The 18,787-nt window shown below is 40.2% G+C and overlaps 1 protein-coding gene across 8 annotated transcripts in view; it reads right to left on the bottom strand.

Annotated features, from left to right (window-relative positions):
- Nucleotides 1-18,787, bottom strand: part of LOC140202693 (receptor-type tyrosine-protein phosphatase zeta-like) — a 307,307-nt gene that overhangs the window by 4,611 nt on the left and 283,909 nt on the right. For 7 of the 8 annotated variants that reach the window (XM_072267863.1, XM_072267860.1, XM_072267859.1 and 4 more), the window contains 3 exons: nt 15,717-15,790; nt 5,439-5,567; nt 1,370-1,504 (listed from right to left, as the gene is read on the bottom strand). In XM_072267863.1, the coding sequence (XP_072123964.1) occupies nt 1,370-1,504; nt 5,439-5,567; nt 15,717-15,790 (338 nt within the window). Of the gene's footprint in view, nt 1-1,369; nt 1,505-5,438; nt 5,568-15,716; nt 15,791-18,787 lie in introns of those variants that run through there. The other variant, XM_072267866.1, reaches the window with a different exon arrangement.

Here is an 18,787-nt window from a genome sequence, read left to right as displayed (position 1 = left end):
TGACCTCCAATTTCTGAATTTGTTTCCTGTTTAGAAAATACTCCATGCCTTCATTTGTTGTACCAAAGCGCATTACCATAAATTTCCCAACACCATTCCATCTGCTATTTCCTTGCCCATTCTCCTCATCTGTCTTTGGACTCCGTGTTTCCTCAGCACTATCTGCCCCTCCATCTATCTTTGTAGCATCCACAAACTTGGCCATAAAGTCATCAACTCCATGCTCCAGCTCATTAACATATAATGTGACAATAGCGGACTCAACAAGATTTAATAGGATGTGCAAAAATCTATGACCACAGAGGCAGGTTGAAAGGACTAGTCAAAGAAAAGGGACAGTGAGATGGGGAGAGTTAGGGAGCTAAATCTAGTGTTTTAAGATCCACCCAGCTGAACTTGTGACTTGATAGCGAAGTGATGAAAAGCTACAGACCACTTTCAGGCGATGCATGTAAGCCTTATGTTGCTACTAATTTTTATGCTCTGTGTTCAGTATTAAGTTTTAAAAAAACTCACTCATTCCAAAGTTAAATTTGAAAATAAAGATGCGAGATTGAATAGTTTGATACTGGCTTGTGTATCACAATTTAGTTAAAGTAAAACCAAATCCTACCGAAACAGGACCAAATAATGTACTGTTTCTAATTTTTAGAAAATGAATTGTGGAGCAAGTGTTAGACTAAGATAATTATTTCTTTAAATGAATGAAAAAATCTTGTATTTTATTGTCAATGTCTCAATGAGGTGGAGTTTAACAGTGTGAGGGGAGGTGTGAACAATCTAGAGAAGCAAATGGGTGTTGAGGTGTTGGCCACTAATGGGAAGGACCACAAGTTATGCAGATCTAATGAGTCAAGGAAAGAAAGCGATGCTGTTGGTGACTCATATAAAATCCACCTGGTCAACACCATTCTGAACTAATGAGTTGTCAGATGAAAGGGGGAGAAAGAGAGAGAGAGATGGAGAGACTTAGAGAGCTCAGTGGAATGGGAAGCACAAAAAGCTGCCAAAGTGCTCAAGGCCCTAGTCCCTCAAAACGTTTCTGGATGAGAGAAAGCATGGCAATGGTAAGAACGCCAACATCCAAACTACTATTTTAAATGCAATGGTGGCCCAGTACATACAGTATGATCATCATTGTGAAAATAGCACTATGGCTTGTGTTTCGGCAGGCAATTCAAATCAAATCAAGCTTAATTATCATTCAACCATACACGGATGCTGCCAAACAAAAGAACGTTTCCTCTGGATCCAAGGTGTAAAACATACACAGCACATACAAAGTAGCAAGCAAAAAAGAAATAGTCATGCAAAAAATATATGTAGTCCTAAATTGCATCATTCTCATTTCAAGTTTATAATTCTTTACCTGTGTTGCTTCCAGAATGAAATCCTTGATGGTAAGTTGTTCTTCATTGGAAAGACACAGGTGGCTCTCATTGATTAGACTCACAGTAAATGCTTCATAATTCATTAGGCCATCCTTCTTTGGCCAATATGTGGTCTGAAAAATGTGAAGTTGACATCTGTATGAATATCCCAGCCACTGGGCTTTATAATTATCCTAAAGAAAACATGCAATTCATCACATAGCTGTAGTTCAATAATTGCAGGGAATGATCACCACTGAATCAAATAGTTGTAGGTTCAAACTTTCCTGCAGAAGCTTAAGCAAGAAAGCAGCTGACGGACTCTGTAAGAAGCAGGTGCCTTTCCAGAGAGGCATTAAACTGACCAACTGCCTTTTCTGAAGGATGGAAACACTACAAACCTCTTTTTGGAAGGCCAGCGAATTTCTCCCTTTTTTCCTCGACAATATTTAGGTTTGAGTTTCTGCAACTACGACAGGTTATCTGATCAATTTGGAGTAGCGAGATTGAGACACCATTGCAAGGTAGAAAACGCTTGAAAAGAACAATTCTCATTGGGACTGAGTTATACTTGAGCCAATAAAAATAAGGGAGATGTAAATGGAGCAGCCATTGTTGGAGAGGGCCAGTATTAGAGTGAGAAGCTTTGGATCAACAGGCTTTGGTGAGAACAGAGCTGGGAAAGCACAGGCTGAGGTTCTATGAAACTAAGTTGTCTATTATTACAGAGCTAGTGCACTGAGAATGGGTCCAGAGTTTGTGCTATGTTCTTAGTGTGAGATGTGGGAACTCTGATAACTATATCCGCATGAAGTGCATCAAGCTGCAGCTCATTTGAGACTGTGTTAAGGAACTGGAGCTGCCGCTCGATGACCATTGGCTCATATGGGTGAATGAGGAGGTGATAGATAAGAGCAACAGGAAGGTAGTCACCCCAAAGTAGCAGGGGGCAGGTACATGGGTGACTGCCAGGAGAGGGAAAGGAATAGGCCGCCAGTGCAGAGTACCCCAGTGGCTGTTCCCCTCATTTAAAAGTTTACCACTTTGGATACTGTTGGAGAGGATGACCTACCCAGGGAAGTCACAGTGACGAGGTTGCTGGCACTGAGTCTGATTCTGTTGTTCAGAAGCGAAGTGTGAAAAAGGCTGCAGAACCAGTAGGGGATTCCATAGCTAGAGAAGGAGGCAGATGTTTCTGTGGACATGAAAGAAAGAAACCCAACGTGTATTTTGCCTTCCAGGTGCTAGGCTCAGAGGTGTCTCAGACTGGATCCACGGTATTCTAAGCGGGAAAGGTGAGCAGCCAAAAGTCGTGGAACATATTGGTACCAATAACATACTGTAGATAGGAAAAGAGAGGAGATCTGGATGAGAGAATATAGGGAGTTAGGTAGAAAGTCAAAAAGCAGCATCTCCAAGGTGGTAATCTCTGAATTGCTGCAGTGAGGTTAAGAATAGGATGATTTGGTGGATGAATACATGGCTGAGGAATTGGTGCAAGGGCAGGACTTCAGATTTCTGAATCATTGGGATCTCTTATAGGGAAGGTATGGCCTGTACAAAAAGGACAGTTTACACCTGAACTTGAGGGGTACCAATATCCTTGCAGGAAGGCTTAGAAGATCTGTTGGGAAGGGTTTACACTAATTTGGCAGAGGGCTGAGAATGGGCAGCTGGTATACAAGTAGATGCAGTGTGTAATGAGACTGTGAGGAAGGACAGGCAGATGATATGGCAAAATTGCACCAAATGGAATTTGTTTAAGCGTAGCGTGGGGGTAAAATCTAAACAGGTGAATACAAGACTGATGGTGTTATATTTGAATGCACACAGTATACGGATTTAGGTAGGTGATCGTGTAGCGCTGTTAGACATTGGCAGGTATGATATTGTGGACATCTCTGGGTCATGGCTGAAAGAAGGTCATAGTTGGGAGCTTAATGTCCAAGGATACACCTTGTATCTAAAAGACAGGCAGGAAGGCAGAGGGGGTGGGGTCACTGTTGGTTTAAAAAAAATGAAATCAAATCCTTAAAAGGAAGTGACTTAGATTGGAAGATGTAGAATCCTTGTGGGTAGAGTTAAAAAATGAAAGGGTAAAAAGACCCTGATGGGAGCTATATACAGAGCTCCAAACAGCAGCCAGGATGTGGGTTACAAATTACAATGGGATAGAGGAAAGTTATGTAAAAAGGGCAATGGTGTGATAGTCTTGGAAATTTCAATATGCAGGTAGGTTGGGAAAATTATTTTGGTGCTGGATCCCAAAAGAGGGAATTTTTAGAATGCCTACAAGATCGCTTTTTAGAGCAACATGTGGTTGAGCCCATTGAGGGAAAGGGAATTCTGGATTGGGTGTTCTGTTATGAATCAGAGAGCTCAAGGTAAATGAACCCTCAGGAAGCAGTGATCATAATATGATAGAATTCACCCACAGTCTGAGCAGGCAAAGATAAATTTAGATGTATCATTATTACTGTGGAGTAAAGGGAATTACAATGCGTGAGAGAGGAGCTGGCCAAAGCTGACAGGAAGAGAACACTAACAGGGATTTTGGCAGAACATCAATGGCTGGTGTTTCTGGGAGCAATTCAGAAGATGCAAGATAGATATATCCCAAAGCTGAAGAAGTATTCTAAAGGGAGGTCATGTAACCATGGCTGGCAAGGGAAGTCAAATACAACATTAAAGCAAAAGAGAGGTCATATAATATAGCAAAAAACAGTGGGAAGTTAGAAGACTGGGAAGCCTTTAGAAACCAACAGAAGGCAACTACACATACAACATACACAAAATGCTGGAGGAAATTCGCAGGCCAGGCAGCATCTGTGGAAAAGAGTAAACAGTTGACGTTTTGGGCCGAGACCCTTCATCAGGACTTTCCCATTGATGCTGCCTGGCCTGCTGAGTTCCTCCAGCATTTTGTGTGTGTTGCTTGGATTTCCAGCATCATCTTTGTGTGAAGGCAACTAAAAAGCCATAAGGAGAGAAAAGATATATACAGTAAAAGAGATGTAAGAATGGATATCAAACAAATGGAAAATCATGCTGGAGAGGTAGTAATTGGGGACAAAGAAATGGTGGAGTAACAAGTATTTTGAGTCAGTCTTCACTGTGGAAGACACTAGCAGTAGGCTAGAAATTTGAGAGGGTCAAGAGGCAGAACTGAGGGTAGCTGCTGTTACTAAGGAAAAGGTGCCTGGGAAGCTGAAAGGTCTGAAGGGAGAATAAATCAACCATGATGGAATGGCGGAGCAGACGCAATGGACTGAATAGCCTAATTCTGCTCCATGTATTTTAGTCTTTTGGTCTTATTATTTGTCTCATTGTTAGTGGCAGCTTCTTGTACACAAACTGGGTGCTTTATTTTACAAGAGGAACACCATTTAAATTATTTTCATTAGCAGTGATGCACTTTGGAATAATGAGGCCCTTAAAGGTGACACAAAAATATAAGTTTGTTTCTCATCTCAATGGCAAATACAATCACAAATCATTCAAAATTCATAGGATTAGACCACGAAGCAGTAGAGAACAAAAAACTTATCTTCTACTCTTATGGGATGACTTTGGATGCAGTTTCTCCCTTTGTCCATTTGAAAGGTCAGTGGCAGAAATACTCGCAATTATTTAGAGCAATGAGCACTGTGGCTTTCTTTGGGAAACATATGCAGTATTTTTAATATTGGTTGGCTTTTGTCATCGCACATTGTACATTGCAGAAAACAAAACACTCCTTCTCCGTCAATTGGTTTGTAATTGATGCAGTGCCCTTGCTCTCCAGTACGGCAATGGCACTGAATTATATAACCTGCTCAATAAATGGCCAAACTAGAGAACTAAGGGATGTTACTGCAGCCATCAGTATGAACATCATCCAGAACAACCACTGTCAGTGAATTCTCTGAGGTAATATCGGATTTCAGTGACCTGCCTTGCATCAACTACACATTGAATTGAGTACATCTAGTTTATATGCACATTAATGACTCCACCACTCGGACTTATGCAGCTGTGTGAGGCAGTGGAATCATTACAATAAAGTTAGTTATAAAAATAGCATCATACCAGTCCTTGGTTATCTGGCAGCATGACTATAATTTGAGCATTGTAGTCCCATATCATTCGCCAGAAGTCCTTTGTAGTATGTGGCAGCGGATGTTGGGTGATGATGAACTCATCAATTCGATGAAATCCCTTAAATAGCCAGAGTGAACAAATGGTCAGGAGAGGTCCTCAGATATAAATCATTCACCATGTTGATTAATACATGCAAAATGGCCAAAACAAAAATATGAAATAAAGCAGACCAAGCGTTGCAATGTGAAGCCAACCACGGTTCCTGTAGTCTGTATTGAGGCTGTATCCATGTCAGAACTTAAACTTTTCAGCTTCAGTCTGCATTAGATCCTTCAAAAGCTAGGCTTGACACTATGGTACATTAGGAGTCACCACATTTCAGACAAGGTATTAAGCCAAGGCCCCTTAAGGTTTTTCAGGAGAATGTAAAAGATCCAATAGGAGGCCACAATGTCCTGGCTAATAGTCATTCATTGCTTAATTAATATTGCTGCAAACATTATCTAGTCATTATTACATTACTGTCCATGAGAGCCTGTTGCAGCCAAATTGGCTGCCATGTGTGCATGGCATTTCCTATATTGTCTGCACTGATGTCAAAAGCTATCTGCCTTGCTGAGCTTTTCCAGTATTTTCTGATTTATTTCGGGCTTCCAGCATCTGCAGTGTTTTCACTATTGATTACAGATTTGACAAAGATAGTGTGTTGAAAAAGGATCTAGTGCTTTCCTGGCGCATATGACGAATAAACTCTTCTTGGGCCTCCAGCCATGTACAGTTATTGATTATAATGGACATTTCGATGACAAACTCTGCCATCATCATTAGAGTTCCAGGCTAGTTACAGAATACCATAGCATCAAAATAGACCCAAAGGACCACCTGTTCTAAAGTCACCAAAACGTACACCTGAGCTAGAGCTATTTGCCTGCTTTTGGCCCATGTCCCAATAGTATAAAAGAGGATATCAAAAGTTTTTTCAGATATGCCTGTATAAAGAGTTAAAGAGAGGTGAGAGTGGATATTGAACTGAAGGAAAATGACACTGGAGAGGTAGTAATGGAGGACGGAGAAATGGCGGATGAACTGAATGAGTATTTTATGTCAGTATTTTATCTCTTGCGTCAGTCTTCGCTGTGGATGACATTAGCTATAGACCAGAATTTCAAGAGCGTCAGGGACAGAAGTGAGTGTGGTTGATATTGTTAAGGTGAAGGGGCTTGGGAAACTGAAGAGTTTGAAGACAGACCTAGACCAGATGGACTACTCCCCAGGTTTTTGAAAGATGTAGCTGAAGAGATTGTGGAGGCATTAGTAATGATCTTTCAAGAATCACTAGACTTGGAATGGCTCCAAAGGATTGGAAAGCCACAAATGTCACTCCATTCTTTAAGAAGGGAGAGAGACAGAAGAAAGGAATATCAGGCCAATTAGTCTGACTTCAGTAGTTGGGAAGATGTTTGGAGTCCATTCTTAAGAATGAGGTTTCAGGGTACTTAGAGGCACATGACAAAATAGGCCAAAGTCAGCATGGTTTCCTTAAGGGAAAATCTTGCCTGACAATCTGTTGGATTTCTTTGAGGAAATAGCAGGCAGGATAGACAGAGGAGAGGCAGTGGATATTGTTTATTTGGATTTTCAGAAGGCATTTGTCAAGGTGTCACACGTGAAGCAGTTCAACGAGATAAAAGCCTATGGTATTGCAGGAAAGAAACTAGCACAGATAGAAGACTGGCTAACTGGCAGGGTGCAAAGAGTAGGAATAAAGGAGGCCTTTTCTAGTTGGTTACTGGTGACTAGTGTTGTTCTACAGGGGTCAGTGTAGGGACCACTTCATTTCATGTTATAGGTCAGTGACTTGGATGATGGAATTGACGGATTTGTGGACTATGAAGATAGGTGGAGGGGCAGGTAGTGCTGAGGAGGCAGGGAGTTTTCAGAAGGACTTAGACAGATTGGGAGAATGGGGAAACAAGTGGCAGATGGAATATAGTGCAGGAAATTGTCTAGTCAAGTACTTTGGTACAAGGAATAAAAGTGTAGCATAGAGCATTTTCTAAACAGAGAAAATTTTAAAAATCAGAGGTGCAAAGGGACTTGGGAGTCCTCGTGCAGGAGTTATTTAAAAGAAGTAGTGCTGGTATTGGAGAGGATCCAGAGGAGGTTCACGAGAATGATTCTGAGAATGAAAGGGTTAACATATGAGGAAGGTTTGATGGCTCTGGCCTGTACTCACTGGAGTTTGGAAGAATGAGGGAGGATCGCATTGAAACCAATTAAATATTGAAAGGACTGAATAGTGCCACTTTCAGAGATTTATCGATGGATTTGTAGAGGACGCTTTCTCTCGTTGGGGAGTCTAGGACAGCCTCAGAAAAGAAAGGTGCCCATTTAGAACAGAGATGAAGAGGAATTTCTTTAGCTAGAGGATTGTAAATCTGTGAAATTCATTACCATATATGGTAATGGAAGCCAAGTCATTGGATATATTCAAAACGAAGCTTGATAGGTTCTTGATTAGTAAGGGTGTTAAAGCCTACAGGAAAAAGACATGAGACTAGGGTTGAGGGGAATAATAAATCAGCCATGGTGAGATGGTGGAGCAGACTCAATGGGCTGAATGGCCTAATTCTACTCCTTTGTCTTATGTACCTGTCCAGAAGTCTTTTAAATGTTGTTATTGCTCCTGCCTCCATTATTTGCCCTAGTATCTTGTGCCATATATGTACTATCTTCCATGTATGGGGTGTCCGGGAGGGGTAGCACCTCTGGTGGGGGAACATGTCGCATCCTTTTCAAGGCGGTTAGTCCACCTTTGGTCGCCACCTGGCACTCAGCTCTCAACTGTGGCTCCCCGTAGCTGTTTGCATGTGTCAGCAGCCACACCCCGGGCAACTGCTTCAACAAGCTGGCTAAACCAGGTGAGGGTAGCCGACGGGTCTCAAACCCTCAGTGAGATAGGGAGTTGTCTATCCCAGTATGTGAAGACAGACTCCGGCGGATTGAGCGGACGAGATCAATGGAAGGTCCAGCGGTCAAGAAGGCGGTCTCTGCAAGCGTCGTGGAACATGTAGAGCAGGACAAGACACAGAAGATGTTCTGGTCATCCACTGTGCCTACTCCCATCTCCAGCCGTCTCGACTCTGTCTTGCCACTAGATCCAGGTGGGAATTGGGAAGAGAGAGTGAGGCTGATGCTGTGCAACTCTCCCTCACTTAAATCCAAATCACGCGCTAGTCTCAACACCATCAAATGGTGTCGAGGTCCTCATTGACGTCGATGATAGACGAACACACACATCCTCCATGGAAAAATTGCTCTGAGGTTCCTATTAAATCTTTCCCATCTCACCTTAAACCAAAGCTCAGTAATTCTTGATTCCCCAACTCTGGGAAAAAGACTATGTGCATTCACCTTATCAATGACCCTCATGATCTTATAAGATTACCCCTCCGTCTATTTCGCTCCAAAGAATGAAGTCCTAGCCTGCCCAGCTTCTCCCTATAATCCAGTCCTTCAAGTCCTGGCAGTATCCTTGTAATTCTTTTCTTCACTCTTTGCAGCTTAATGGCATTGTTCCTACAGTAGGGTGACCAAAACTGAGTGCAGTGCTTCAAGTGTGGCCTCACTCTCACAACGTCTATTCTCAGTTTCCTGACAGATGAAGACCATCCTTCACCACACTGCCTACTTCAGAGATCTATGTACCTATACTCTCAGGTACCTACAGAACCCCCAGGGACCTACCATTGACTGTGAGAATCCTATGCAAATATGACATCTCAAAATGCAGCACTTTGCACTTATCTGAATTAAACTCTATTTGCCATTCCTTGTCCCACTTACTCAACTGATCAAAATTCCTCTGTAATTCTTGAAAACTATCTTCACTTCGAACCCTAACGCTAAGATTCGAGGTGTCTATTTTTATAGACCCCTCAGTTACTTTTGTACAACACAATATTATTTCTGATCCGAATGGTAGATTTCTATTCGTTAGTGGTCTACTCTTTAATAAAAAGGTAGTTTTGGTTAACATTTATGCTCCCAACATGGACTGTCAGGAATTTTATAAATCATTATTTAATCTGTTCCCGAATTTGAATGAGTTTTCACTAATCTGGGGTGGAGATCTTAATACTTGTTTATCTCCAGCTTTGGACCGTTCGGCTCCTTTACGGACCTTACCCAATAAATCTGCAACTTTGATTAACTCATTCCTCTCTGATTCTGGGTCGACAGACATTTGGCGTTTTTTGCATCCCCAGGAAAAAGATTTTTCTTTTTTTTCACATGTTCACCATTCCTATTCAAGAATTGATTATTTTTTTTATTGACTCTCGTCTTAATTCTTCAGTGGTTAAATGTGAATATGACTCTATAACCATTTCGGATCATGCTCCACTTAAGCTTTCTATTAAAATTCAGGCCAATACACAAAATAATAGACAATGGCGTTTTAATTCGCTATTGCTTCAGGACTCGGATTTTGTTAACTTTATGAATGAACAGATTGATCTCTTTTTTACAATTAACTATACAGAAGATATTTCTATGAACATCCTTTGGGATACTTTTAAAGCTTATATTTGTGGTCAGATCTTCTCGTACTCTGCTGCTTTGAGGAAGAAGCTGAAGCAGGAGGAGCTGGTAATTGTGGACAAGATTAAGGAAATTGATAAGAAATATGCTACAGCTCCCTCTGAGAAGTTGTATAAACAAAGAACTGAACTTCAAATGGAACACAGTTTATTACTTTCGTCCTCGATTGTAAATCAATTAAAGAAAACAAGAAGCGAATTTTATGTACATAGTGACAAAGTTGGTAAACTGTTGGCTAATCAGTTGAAGACTAATTATACTAAATTTCAAATTAATCAGATTTATAATCAAAATGATCAACTGATATTTGATCATGCTGAGATTAATCAATCCTTTTTTGATTTTTATTCCTCCTTATATCAATCAGAGTCTTTAAGAGACTCTAAATATATGTATGACTTTTTAGATGACCTAGATTTCCCTAAGATCTCACAGGATATATCTTCTATGCTAGATACTTCCATTATCACTGATGAGATTAAGAATGTTATTTTTTCTATGAACCCGGGGAAAGCTCCTGGCCCTGATGGGTTTACCGCAGAATTTTATAAATTTTTTGCACCTTCATTAATCCCTTGGTTATTTAGGGTTCTGGAGGCTTCATTAAAACTTGGTAAACTTCCCAAATCCTTCTATAGAGTGTCAATCCCTTTAATATTAAAGAAGGATAAAGATCCTGCTCAATGTGCGTCTTATAGACCAATATCTTTATTAAATATTGACTCTAAAATTTTTTCTAAATTATTAGCAAACAGATTAGAAAAAGCACTTCCTTATATTATTTCGGAAGACCAAACAGGTTTTATTAAAGGTCATTATTCTTTTTATAACATTCACATACTGTTAGATATTGTTTATACTCCTTCACAAAACGTTCCTGAGTGCGTTATTTCCTTAGATGCTGAAAAAGCCTTTGACAGAGTCGAATGGCCTTACTTATTGAAGGTGCTTGAAATGTTTAATTTTAGCTCGAAATTTATATCCTGGATTAAACTGTTATATCATTCTCCTATGGCCTCAGTTCGTACTAACTCTTTAAACTCACCCTTTTTCCCTCTTTCTCGAGGTACTAGACAAGGTTGTCCTCTTAGTCCTTTATTATTTGATATTGCATTAGAACCTCTTGCAATTGCTATTCAGAATCTCCAAATATTATTGGGATAACTCGGGGCCTAAAGTTCCACAAAATATCACTCTATGCTGATGACTTACTTTTATATATTTCTAATCCTCAAAAATCTATCCCTGCTGTTTTAGATTTATTAGCACAATTTAGTCTCTTTTCCGGTTACAAGTTAAATCTCAGTAAGAGTGAATTTTTCCTGATTAATAAGCAACTTCCCTTGTATCATAACCTTCCATTTAAACTGATTAATAATTATTTTTCATATCTTGGGATTAAAATTACTTGTAAACATAATGATTTATTTAAGACTAATTTTCTACCCTTAATTGATCATATTACTCAACTTTCATTTAAATGGTCTCCATTATATTTAACTTTGATTGGTCGTATTAATGCAGTTAAGATGTTTATTCTGCCAAAATTTTTAAATGTATTTCAGGCATTTCTGATTTTTGTTCCAAAATCTTTTTTTGACAAAGCTGACTCTAAAATTTCTTCATTTACTTGGCAAAATAAAAACCCGAGACTGGGTAAAATACATCTACAGAAAGCTAAGAGGGATGGAGGTTTAGCATGACCTAACTTTAGATTCTATTATTGGGCAATTAATATTCGACACATGAAATTCTGGTTACTTGACCAAGATACACTATCCATTCCTAAATGGGTAGCATTGGAATTACAATCTGCTCAAGGTTATGCACTTGGCTCTATTTTAGGTTCTTCTCCCTTTTGATTTGAAACGCCACAAACAGGTCTGTAACCCGATAGTTAAATATACCTTACGTATTTGGTTTCAATTCCGAAAATTTTTCGATCTTAATCAATTTGGGCTTGCGATTCCTATTTTAGGCAACATATTTTTTCCTCCCTCTTCCACGGACCGTGCTTTTCAAATTTGGAAGACTAAGGGTATTTCACAGTTTTTGGATTTATTTTTAGATAGTTCCCTTATGTCTTTTGAACAATTATCTAACAAATATAACTTACCAAGAATACATTTTTTTAGGAAATTTCTAACTTGGAGATATCTAAGTATTATACTTTCTTCCTTTCCAACGCTACCTCCTACATATATTTTAGATACTATAATTAACCTTAATCCATGTCAGAAAGGTGCAACGGCTATTATTTATAATACTATTATGAAACTTAGGAAAGCTCTATTTGATAAGATTAGGTCAGATTGGGAACAGGAATTGGGCTTTATTATTTCGGCAGATGACTGGGTGCAGATTTTACAACTAGTCAATACTTCCTCTTCTATCTGTGCTAAACATTCCCTAATTCAATTTAAAGTTGTCCATAGAGCGCATATGTCCAAAGATAAATTAGCTCGTTTCTATTCTCATATTAATCCTTTTTGTGACAGATGTCAGGGGGAGATAGCCTCTTTAACTCATATGTTTTGGTCCTGCCCTACTCTGGAAACTTTTTGGAGAGACATTTTTAATATTATCTCAAAGTTATTGAATATAGATATCTCTCCCCATCCTATTACTGCTATCTTTGGATTACCTAAAATTTCCAGTAATCTTTCTCCTTCAGCCCGTAGAATGATTGCATTTCTTACTTTAATGGCAAAAAGATGTATTTTACAACATTGAAAAGAGACTAATGCTCCAACTACGTTCTTTTTGTTTTCCCAGATGATACTATGCTTAAATTTGGAGGAAATTAGAAGTGATCTTTATGGTTCTTCAGTTAAATTCGAACAGACCTGGAGATTTTTTATTCAATATTTTCACATAATATAATTTTTTTTCTCTCGGTCCATATTTATATTCCCTTCTTGCTTTTTAACTGTTTTTAATGGAGGTCGGGTTTGAGGACGTGATTGCTTTATGATGTTTAACTCTACTTGATTCCTAGTTAGCCCATTGCTTTGCTTTTTAGATTAGTTGCACGGTGGGGTTTTTTTCCGTTATTGATATATATAAAAATTAGTATACTATTATACTACCTTGTTATTTTATGTTTAAACTGCACTGTTTGTATTAATTTTTTCTGTATTAATATTTCCTGTAATATATTATATTGTAACAGTGTATTAGTGCCTATATGGTTTACCTTTTGTGTACTAATTCAATAAAAAGATTTAAAAAGAAAACTACCTTCACCATCTAGAACACCAACTATTTTCCTGTCATCTGCAAACTTACTAAACATATACAATATCATCCACATCATTGATATAGAGGACAACAACCTTGGGCCCAGCACCAACCCCAAGTGTGTATCACTAATCATGGGCTTCCAGTCTAAGAAACAATCTACCACCATCACTCCTTGCTTCCTATCGTCAGGCCAGTTTTCACCGATTGCACCTGGCAAAGCTTGTTCCTTATGCAGTGCCTGCTTGTACTAATACATTGTCTTTTGTTAGAAGGATATCTTGATTAGGGAAGCCAGCATAGTTTCCTGAAAGGAAAATCCCACCTGCCTAAGCCCCTCTGCAGGCTCTCTGTTCAAACATTCAAAGGTCCAATTTAATGTCAGAGAAATGCATACAATATACATTCTGAAATGCTTTTTCTTCACAAACATCCATGAAAACAGAGAAGTGACCCAAAGAATGAACAACAGCCAAACTTGAGAACCCTAAAGTTCCCCCGCTACCCCCCCATGCATAAGTAGCAGGGAGCAACAGTACCCCCTCCCCCTGCTCCTCCAATGCTACACACTCCTCAACCTATCTTTGTATCACTTTTGAGGAAATTACAAGCAGGGTAGTCAAAGGAGATGCAGTAGATGTAGTGTACTTGGATTTTCAGAAGGCCTTTGACAAGGTTCTGCACATGAGGCTGTTTAGCAAGATAGGAGTACGGGTGGAGCATTGGAGGATCGGCAGAAAACAGAGAGTGGGAATAACGGGATCCTATTCTGGCTGGCAGCCGGTTACCTGTGGAGTTCCATAGAGGTTGGTGTTGGGACCGCTGCTTTTTACAATGTACGTCAATGATTTGAACTATGGGATTAATGGATCTCTGACTAAATATGGCGATGATACAAAGATAGGTGGAAGAGCGGGTAGTGTTCAGGAAGCAGAGAGCCTGCAGAGAGACTTAGATAGTTTAGGGGAGTGGGCAAAGAAATGGCAAATGAAATACAATATTGGAAAGCATATGGTCATGCACTTTGGTGGAAGAAATCAAAGGGCATTATTTAGATGGGGAGAGAAAATTCAAAATGCAGAGATGCAAAGGGACTTGGGAGTCCTTGTGCAGGATACCCTTAAGGTTAACCTCCAGGCTGAGTCGGTGGTGAAGAAGGCGAATGCAATGTTGGCATTCATTTCTAGAGGCATAGAATATAAGAGCAGGGATATGATGTTGAGGCCCTATAAGGCACTCGTGAGACCACACTTGGAGTATTTTGTGCAGTTTTGGGGTCCTTATTTTAGAAGGTATATACTGACATTGGAGAGGGTTCAGAGAAGATTCACAAGAATGATTCCAGGAATGCAAGGGTTACCATATGAGAAACATCTGGCAGCTCTTGAGCTGTATTCCCTGGAGTTCAGGAGAATGAGGGGAGATCTCATAGAAATAATCCGAATGTAAAATAGCCTGAACAGATTCGGTATGGCAAGTTATTTCCCATGGTAGGGAAGTCTTCGACAAGAGGGCATGACTTCTGGATTGAAGGAAGTCCATTTAGAACCGAGGTGCAGAGAAATTACTTTCTCAGAGGGTAGCAAATCTGTGGAATTTGTTGCCGCAAGAGACTGTGGAGGCCAAGTCACTGGGTGCATTTAAGGCAGAGGTAGATGGGTTCTTGATTAGCCAGGGCATCAAAGGGTATGGGGAGAAGGCAGGGGAGAGGGGATGACCGGTAGAATTGGATCAGTCCATGATTGAATGGCAGAGCAGACTCGATGGGCTGAATAGCCTACTTCTGCTTCTATATCTCATGGTCTTATGATTTCTTAAAAGATTCAAGCTTGTAAGTTCATTAGCTCACCAGAAGAGTAGCCAAATTCCAAGCTCTGAGTTTGAGCTGAATTCAAACTGTGAACAAAGGAAAAAAACTCCAGAGGCTGGAAAACTGAAATAAAATTGGAACATGCTGGACACAGCAGTTTAAGGGGCATCTGTGGAAAAACCCATAGTTAACATTAAATGCAAGACACTTCATCGGAATTCATTAAACAACTTCACTCAGAGAGTGGTGCATTTGTGGAATGAGCTGCCAACAGAAGAGGTAGATGCAGGTCAGTTTCTAAAGTTTAGAAGTTTGGATGAATGGGAGAGGTTTGAGGGATATGGTCCATGTGCAGGAATATGGACTGGGCAGAAGGTCAGGTCAGAGTGGATGAGATGGGCCGGAGTGCCAGTTTCTGTACTGTAGTACTCTATCACTCTATGAGCACATTAAGGAGCATTCGGCATTTCAGATAGTAGTTTTGGGAAATGGAATCTCTCAAATATGTGACCATTTCACATGCAGTTTAATCATTAACCGAGGCAACTCATTGTTTGGATCCTCCGAGGGTTGACTGTCCCCAGACCATCTGGCAACACACACATTCTGCTTACCGAAACGTATGATGCATTGATGTAATCAGAGCCCTCAACAGTCAGTGTTGCAAGTCCAACTCTTGATCTCTCCACTAGAACAAACAACAAACAGTGCTTGTGCTGACATAGGTTACACAGATAAGAGTGACATTGGGGTGGACTAACTTCCTGAAAAGGCCAAGGATTCCAATTTATCACATCTCTGCATATCAGGCAAACATAGTCCGATCAACAGTCTGGTCAATCAAAGGAAAAACACATGAATATAGGGTGAACTGCAATTTGAAACAGCTCTCAGAGGGGAAAAAACTTGTCAAATGAAATGCTACTACTCAACTCAAGTCACATAATGAATCCTTTGGTTTATCAACTGTTCACTTCTTGTAGGGAGATCTATTCAATCCTATTTCCAGTTCAGCTAAAATCTTATACCTTTGGAACTTCATCCAGGAAGAGCTAATGCAACCTTACCTCAATTACTGAAGCATCATAAGACATTGGCCAGACTGCAGTTGGGGTACTGACAGCAGTTGTGGGTCCCTTATCAAAGAAAGGATGTGCTGGCATTGGAGAAGTGTCAGAGGATGTTCATGAGAATGATGCCAGGAATGAAAGAGTTAACATATGAGGAGCACTTGATGGCTCTGGGCCTGTACTTGCTGGAGTTTAGAAGCATGAGGAGTGGGGGTCTCATTGAAACCAATTAAATATTGAAAGACTTAAATAGAACAGATGTGTAGAGAATGGTTCCTATATGAGGAGAGACTAGGGTCAGAGGCTACAGCCTCAGAATAGAAGGACATCCCTGTGATGATTTTTTTTAGCCAGAGTGTGGTGAATTCATGGAATTCATTGCCATAGACAGCTGTGGAGGCCAAGTCATTGGTACTTAAAGCAGAGATTGAAAGATTTCTGATTAGTAAGGGCATAAATGTTACGAGGAGAAGGCAGAAAAATGGTGTTGAGAGGCATAATAAATTAGCCATGATCGAATAGCAGAACAGATTCTCTGGGTTGAATGGCTTAATTCTGCTCCAATGTCTTATGCTGTTATGAATTGGTTATAATTCTTCAGAAACAATTTAACAATTGTCTTGCAAAGTTTATAAACGTTGTCATATTTGTACTCAGTCCTTTCCTTTACAAAATCAGAATTTTATACTTACTAACTGCTTTCTGCTATCCCACCAGTTTCAAAGATTTATTCACCCATGTTCTCTGTTCCTGAATATTCTTTATAATTTTGCCTCGCAGTTTATGACAAATCATTCTATTCTAACTGTTCCTGAACTTGAAAGTATTATCCAACAATGCACTAGTTTGAGCCCCCTAGATCTACTATGATTTTAGCCATCGTGTCCCAATCTGGCTACTGTTCCTTTCCCTTCAGTTAGTGCTGAAGTGGACGAGATCAGCTTCCCAGTTGATTCCAGTGTCACTGACAACTCGAAATGAGCCTCCAAGAAACAAATCCTTTCCACTGTCACAAGTAAAATTGCTTTTTAAGATCATGCAATGACAATTACAGCACTAGATAACATGTCCACAGGTATTTATTATTAAAATATAATAGTAAACTATAATACTGATAAGATTCTCACTCTTCCCATCTAAAGACTGAATAATTCCCTGATAAATCTCACCTTGACTACCCAGTTTCTGCTTTGTGTTGACTGACGCCGGCCAGTGAATTTACAAACCTCAGAAATTGCAAGTTCACATCATACCAAAGCTAAATCTGAACTTAAATATAACTTTGATAGCCTGGCTAAAAAAAAAATGTAAATGAGCACAAAAGGTATTGGAAAACCTGTTGGATCACCTATGCACTTGGCAAGAAAACCTGGGGTAATGACTAAAAGAGAAGTGAGAAACTATACAGTGTGAGGTTTATCAGGCTCCGTCCTAGGGGCGAGCAATATAGCTAAGTCTCTATTAGTTATCCAGATCCAGAATTCAGCATTGCATGATACTAGAGCCACCAAACTATTCAGCAGAGAAACAGGACCTTCAGCCCACTGGGGCTGTGCTAAGTTTGTAATTGTTTTTTTACTGATGACAGTAAAAAAGATTTGGATTGTGGAAGGCTCAATTTGATTGAGTTTTCTATGACACAGGCAGCAGGAGGGAAGCCGGTCCCATTCACTTCAAGCACTAATAGAAACAAAGCAAAAGAGTTATGGTAACAAACCAAGGCTTAGCTAAAATTGGTAGTGAATTCTGTGATAAGAATACAAATAGATTAAGATTTAGCTGTCCTGTGCTGGCACCAGTGGGATCAGCGGTTGGTCTGCCACCTGTCTTCAGGAGAGAGAGAGATAAGGAAAACAATGGGGCAGCATTTGGAGATGTGCAATGAAGGAGAAGGAGAGCTGTCAAGATCGGCTCCCCCTTTGAACCTTGAACTGTTTGAAGTGATGGGCAGGCAATACCCCAGCAGGGGGATAAAAAGGAACAGGTCCACTAAGGCAGAGCACACACACGACACCCCGAGGTAACGAGACCCTAGAAGCGGTGCGCCTCTCACAAATCGGTGGGAAGTTCTTGGACGGCTGATCGCGGGATCAAGCCATAGACGCTTAGGGTGGAAAGGCACGATCGGCGGGAACCTGGTGTGTGTCCACCCTTGCCTGGGTGCTGGGTTCACCGCAGAGAAACGATCGTATCTGGAAACGGAGGGGTCATGGTCGGTGACATCAGATGACATCACAAAGGACTCGCCCGAAAGCTGACTGCGAAGGTCTGTGTGGAAGCCATTTTGAATATTCATTCGTTTTTGCTCTCTCTCTCCTTCCCCCACACTGTCCATCTCCCACGGCAGCGATTACTGCGAACTGAACTGAACTAAATTGAACTGAACTTTGCGTCACTTTGAAACTGGTCATTTACCCCTAGACAACGATAGGGCTTGATTGATCCTGTTATCTTAATTCTGTGTACATGTATGTTTATCATTGCTGAACTGTTGCATTCATTATCCTTTTGATTAGAGTACTGTGTTGCTTGTTTCTTTAATAAAACTTTCTTAGTTCTAGTAATCCAGACTCCAACTGCGTGATCCATTTCTGCTGGTTTGGCAACCCAGTTAC

The sequence above is a fragment of the Mobula birostris genome, chromosome 9, assembly GCF_030028105.1.
Source record: "Mobula birostris isolate sMobBir1 chromosome 9, sMobBir1.hap1, whole genome shotgun sequence".
Taxonomy (NCBI): Eukaryota; Metazoa; Chordata; class Chondrichthyes; order Myliobatiformes; family Myliobatidae; genus Mobula; species Mobula birostris.
This window is presented reverse-complemented; position numbering and strand designations above follow the sequence as displayed.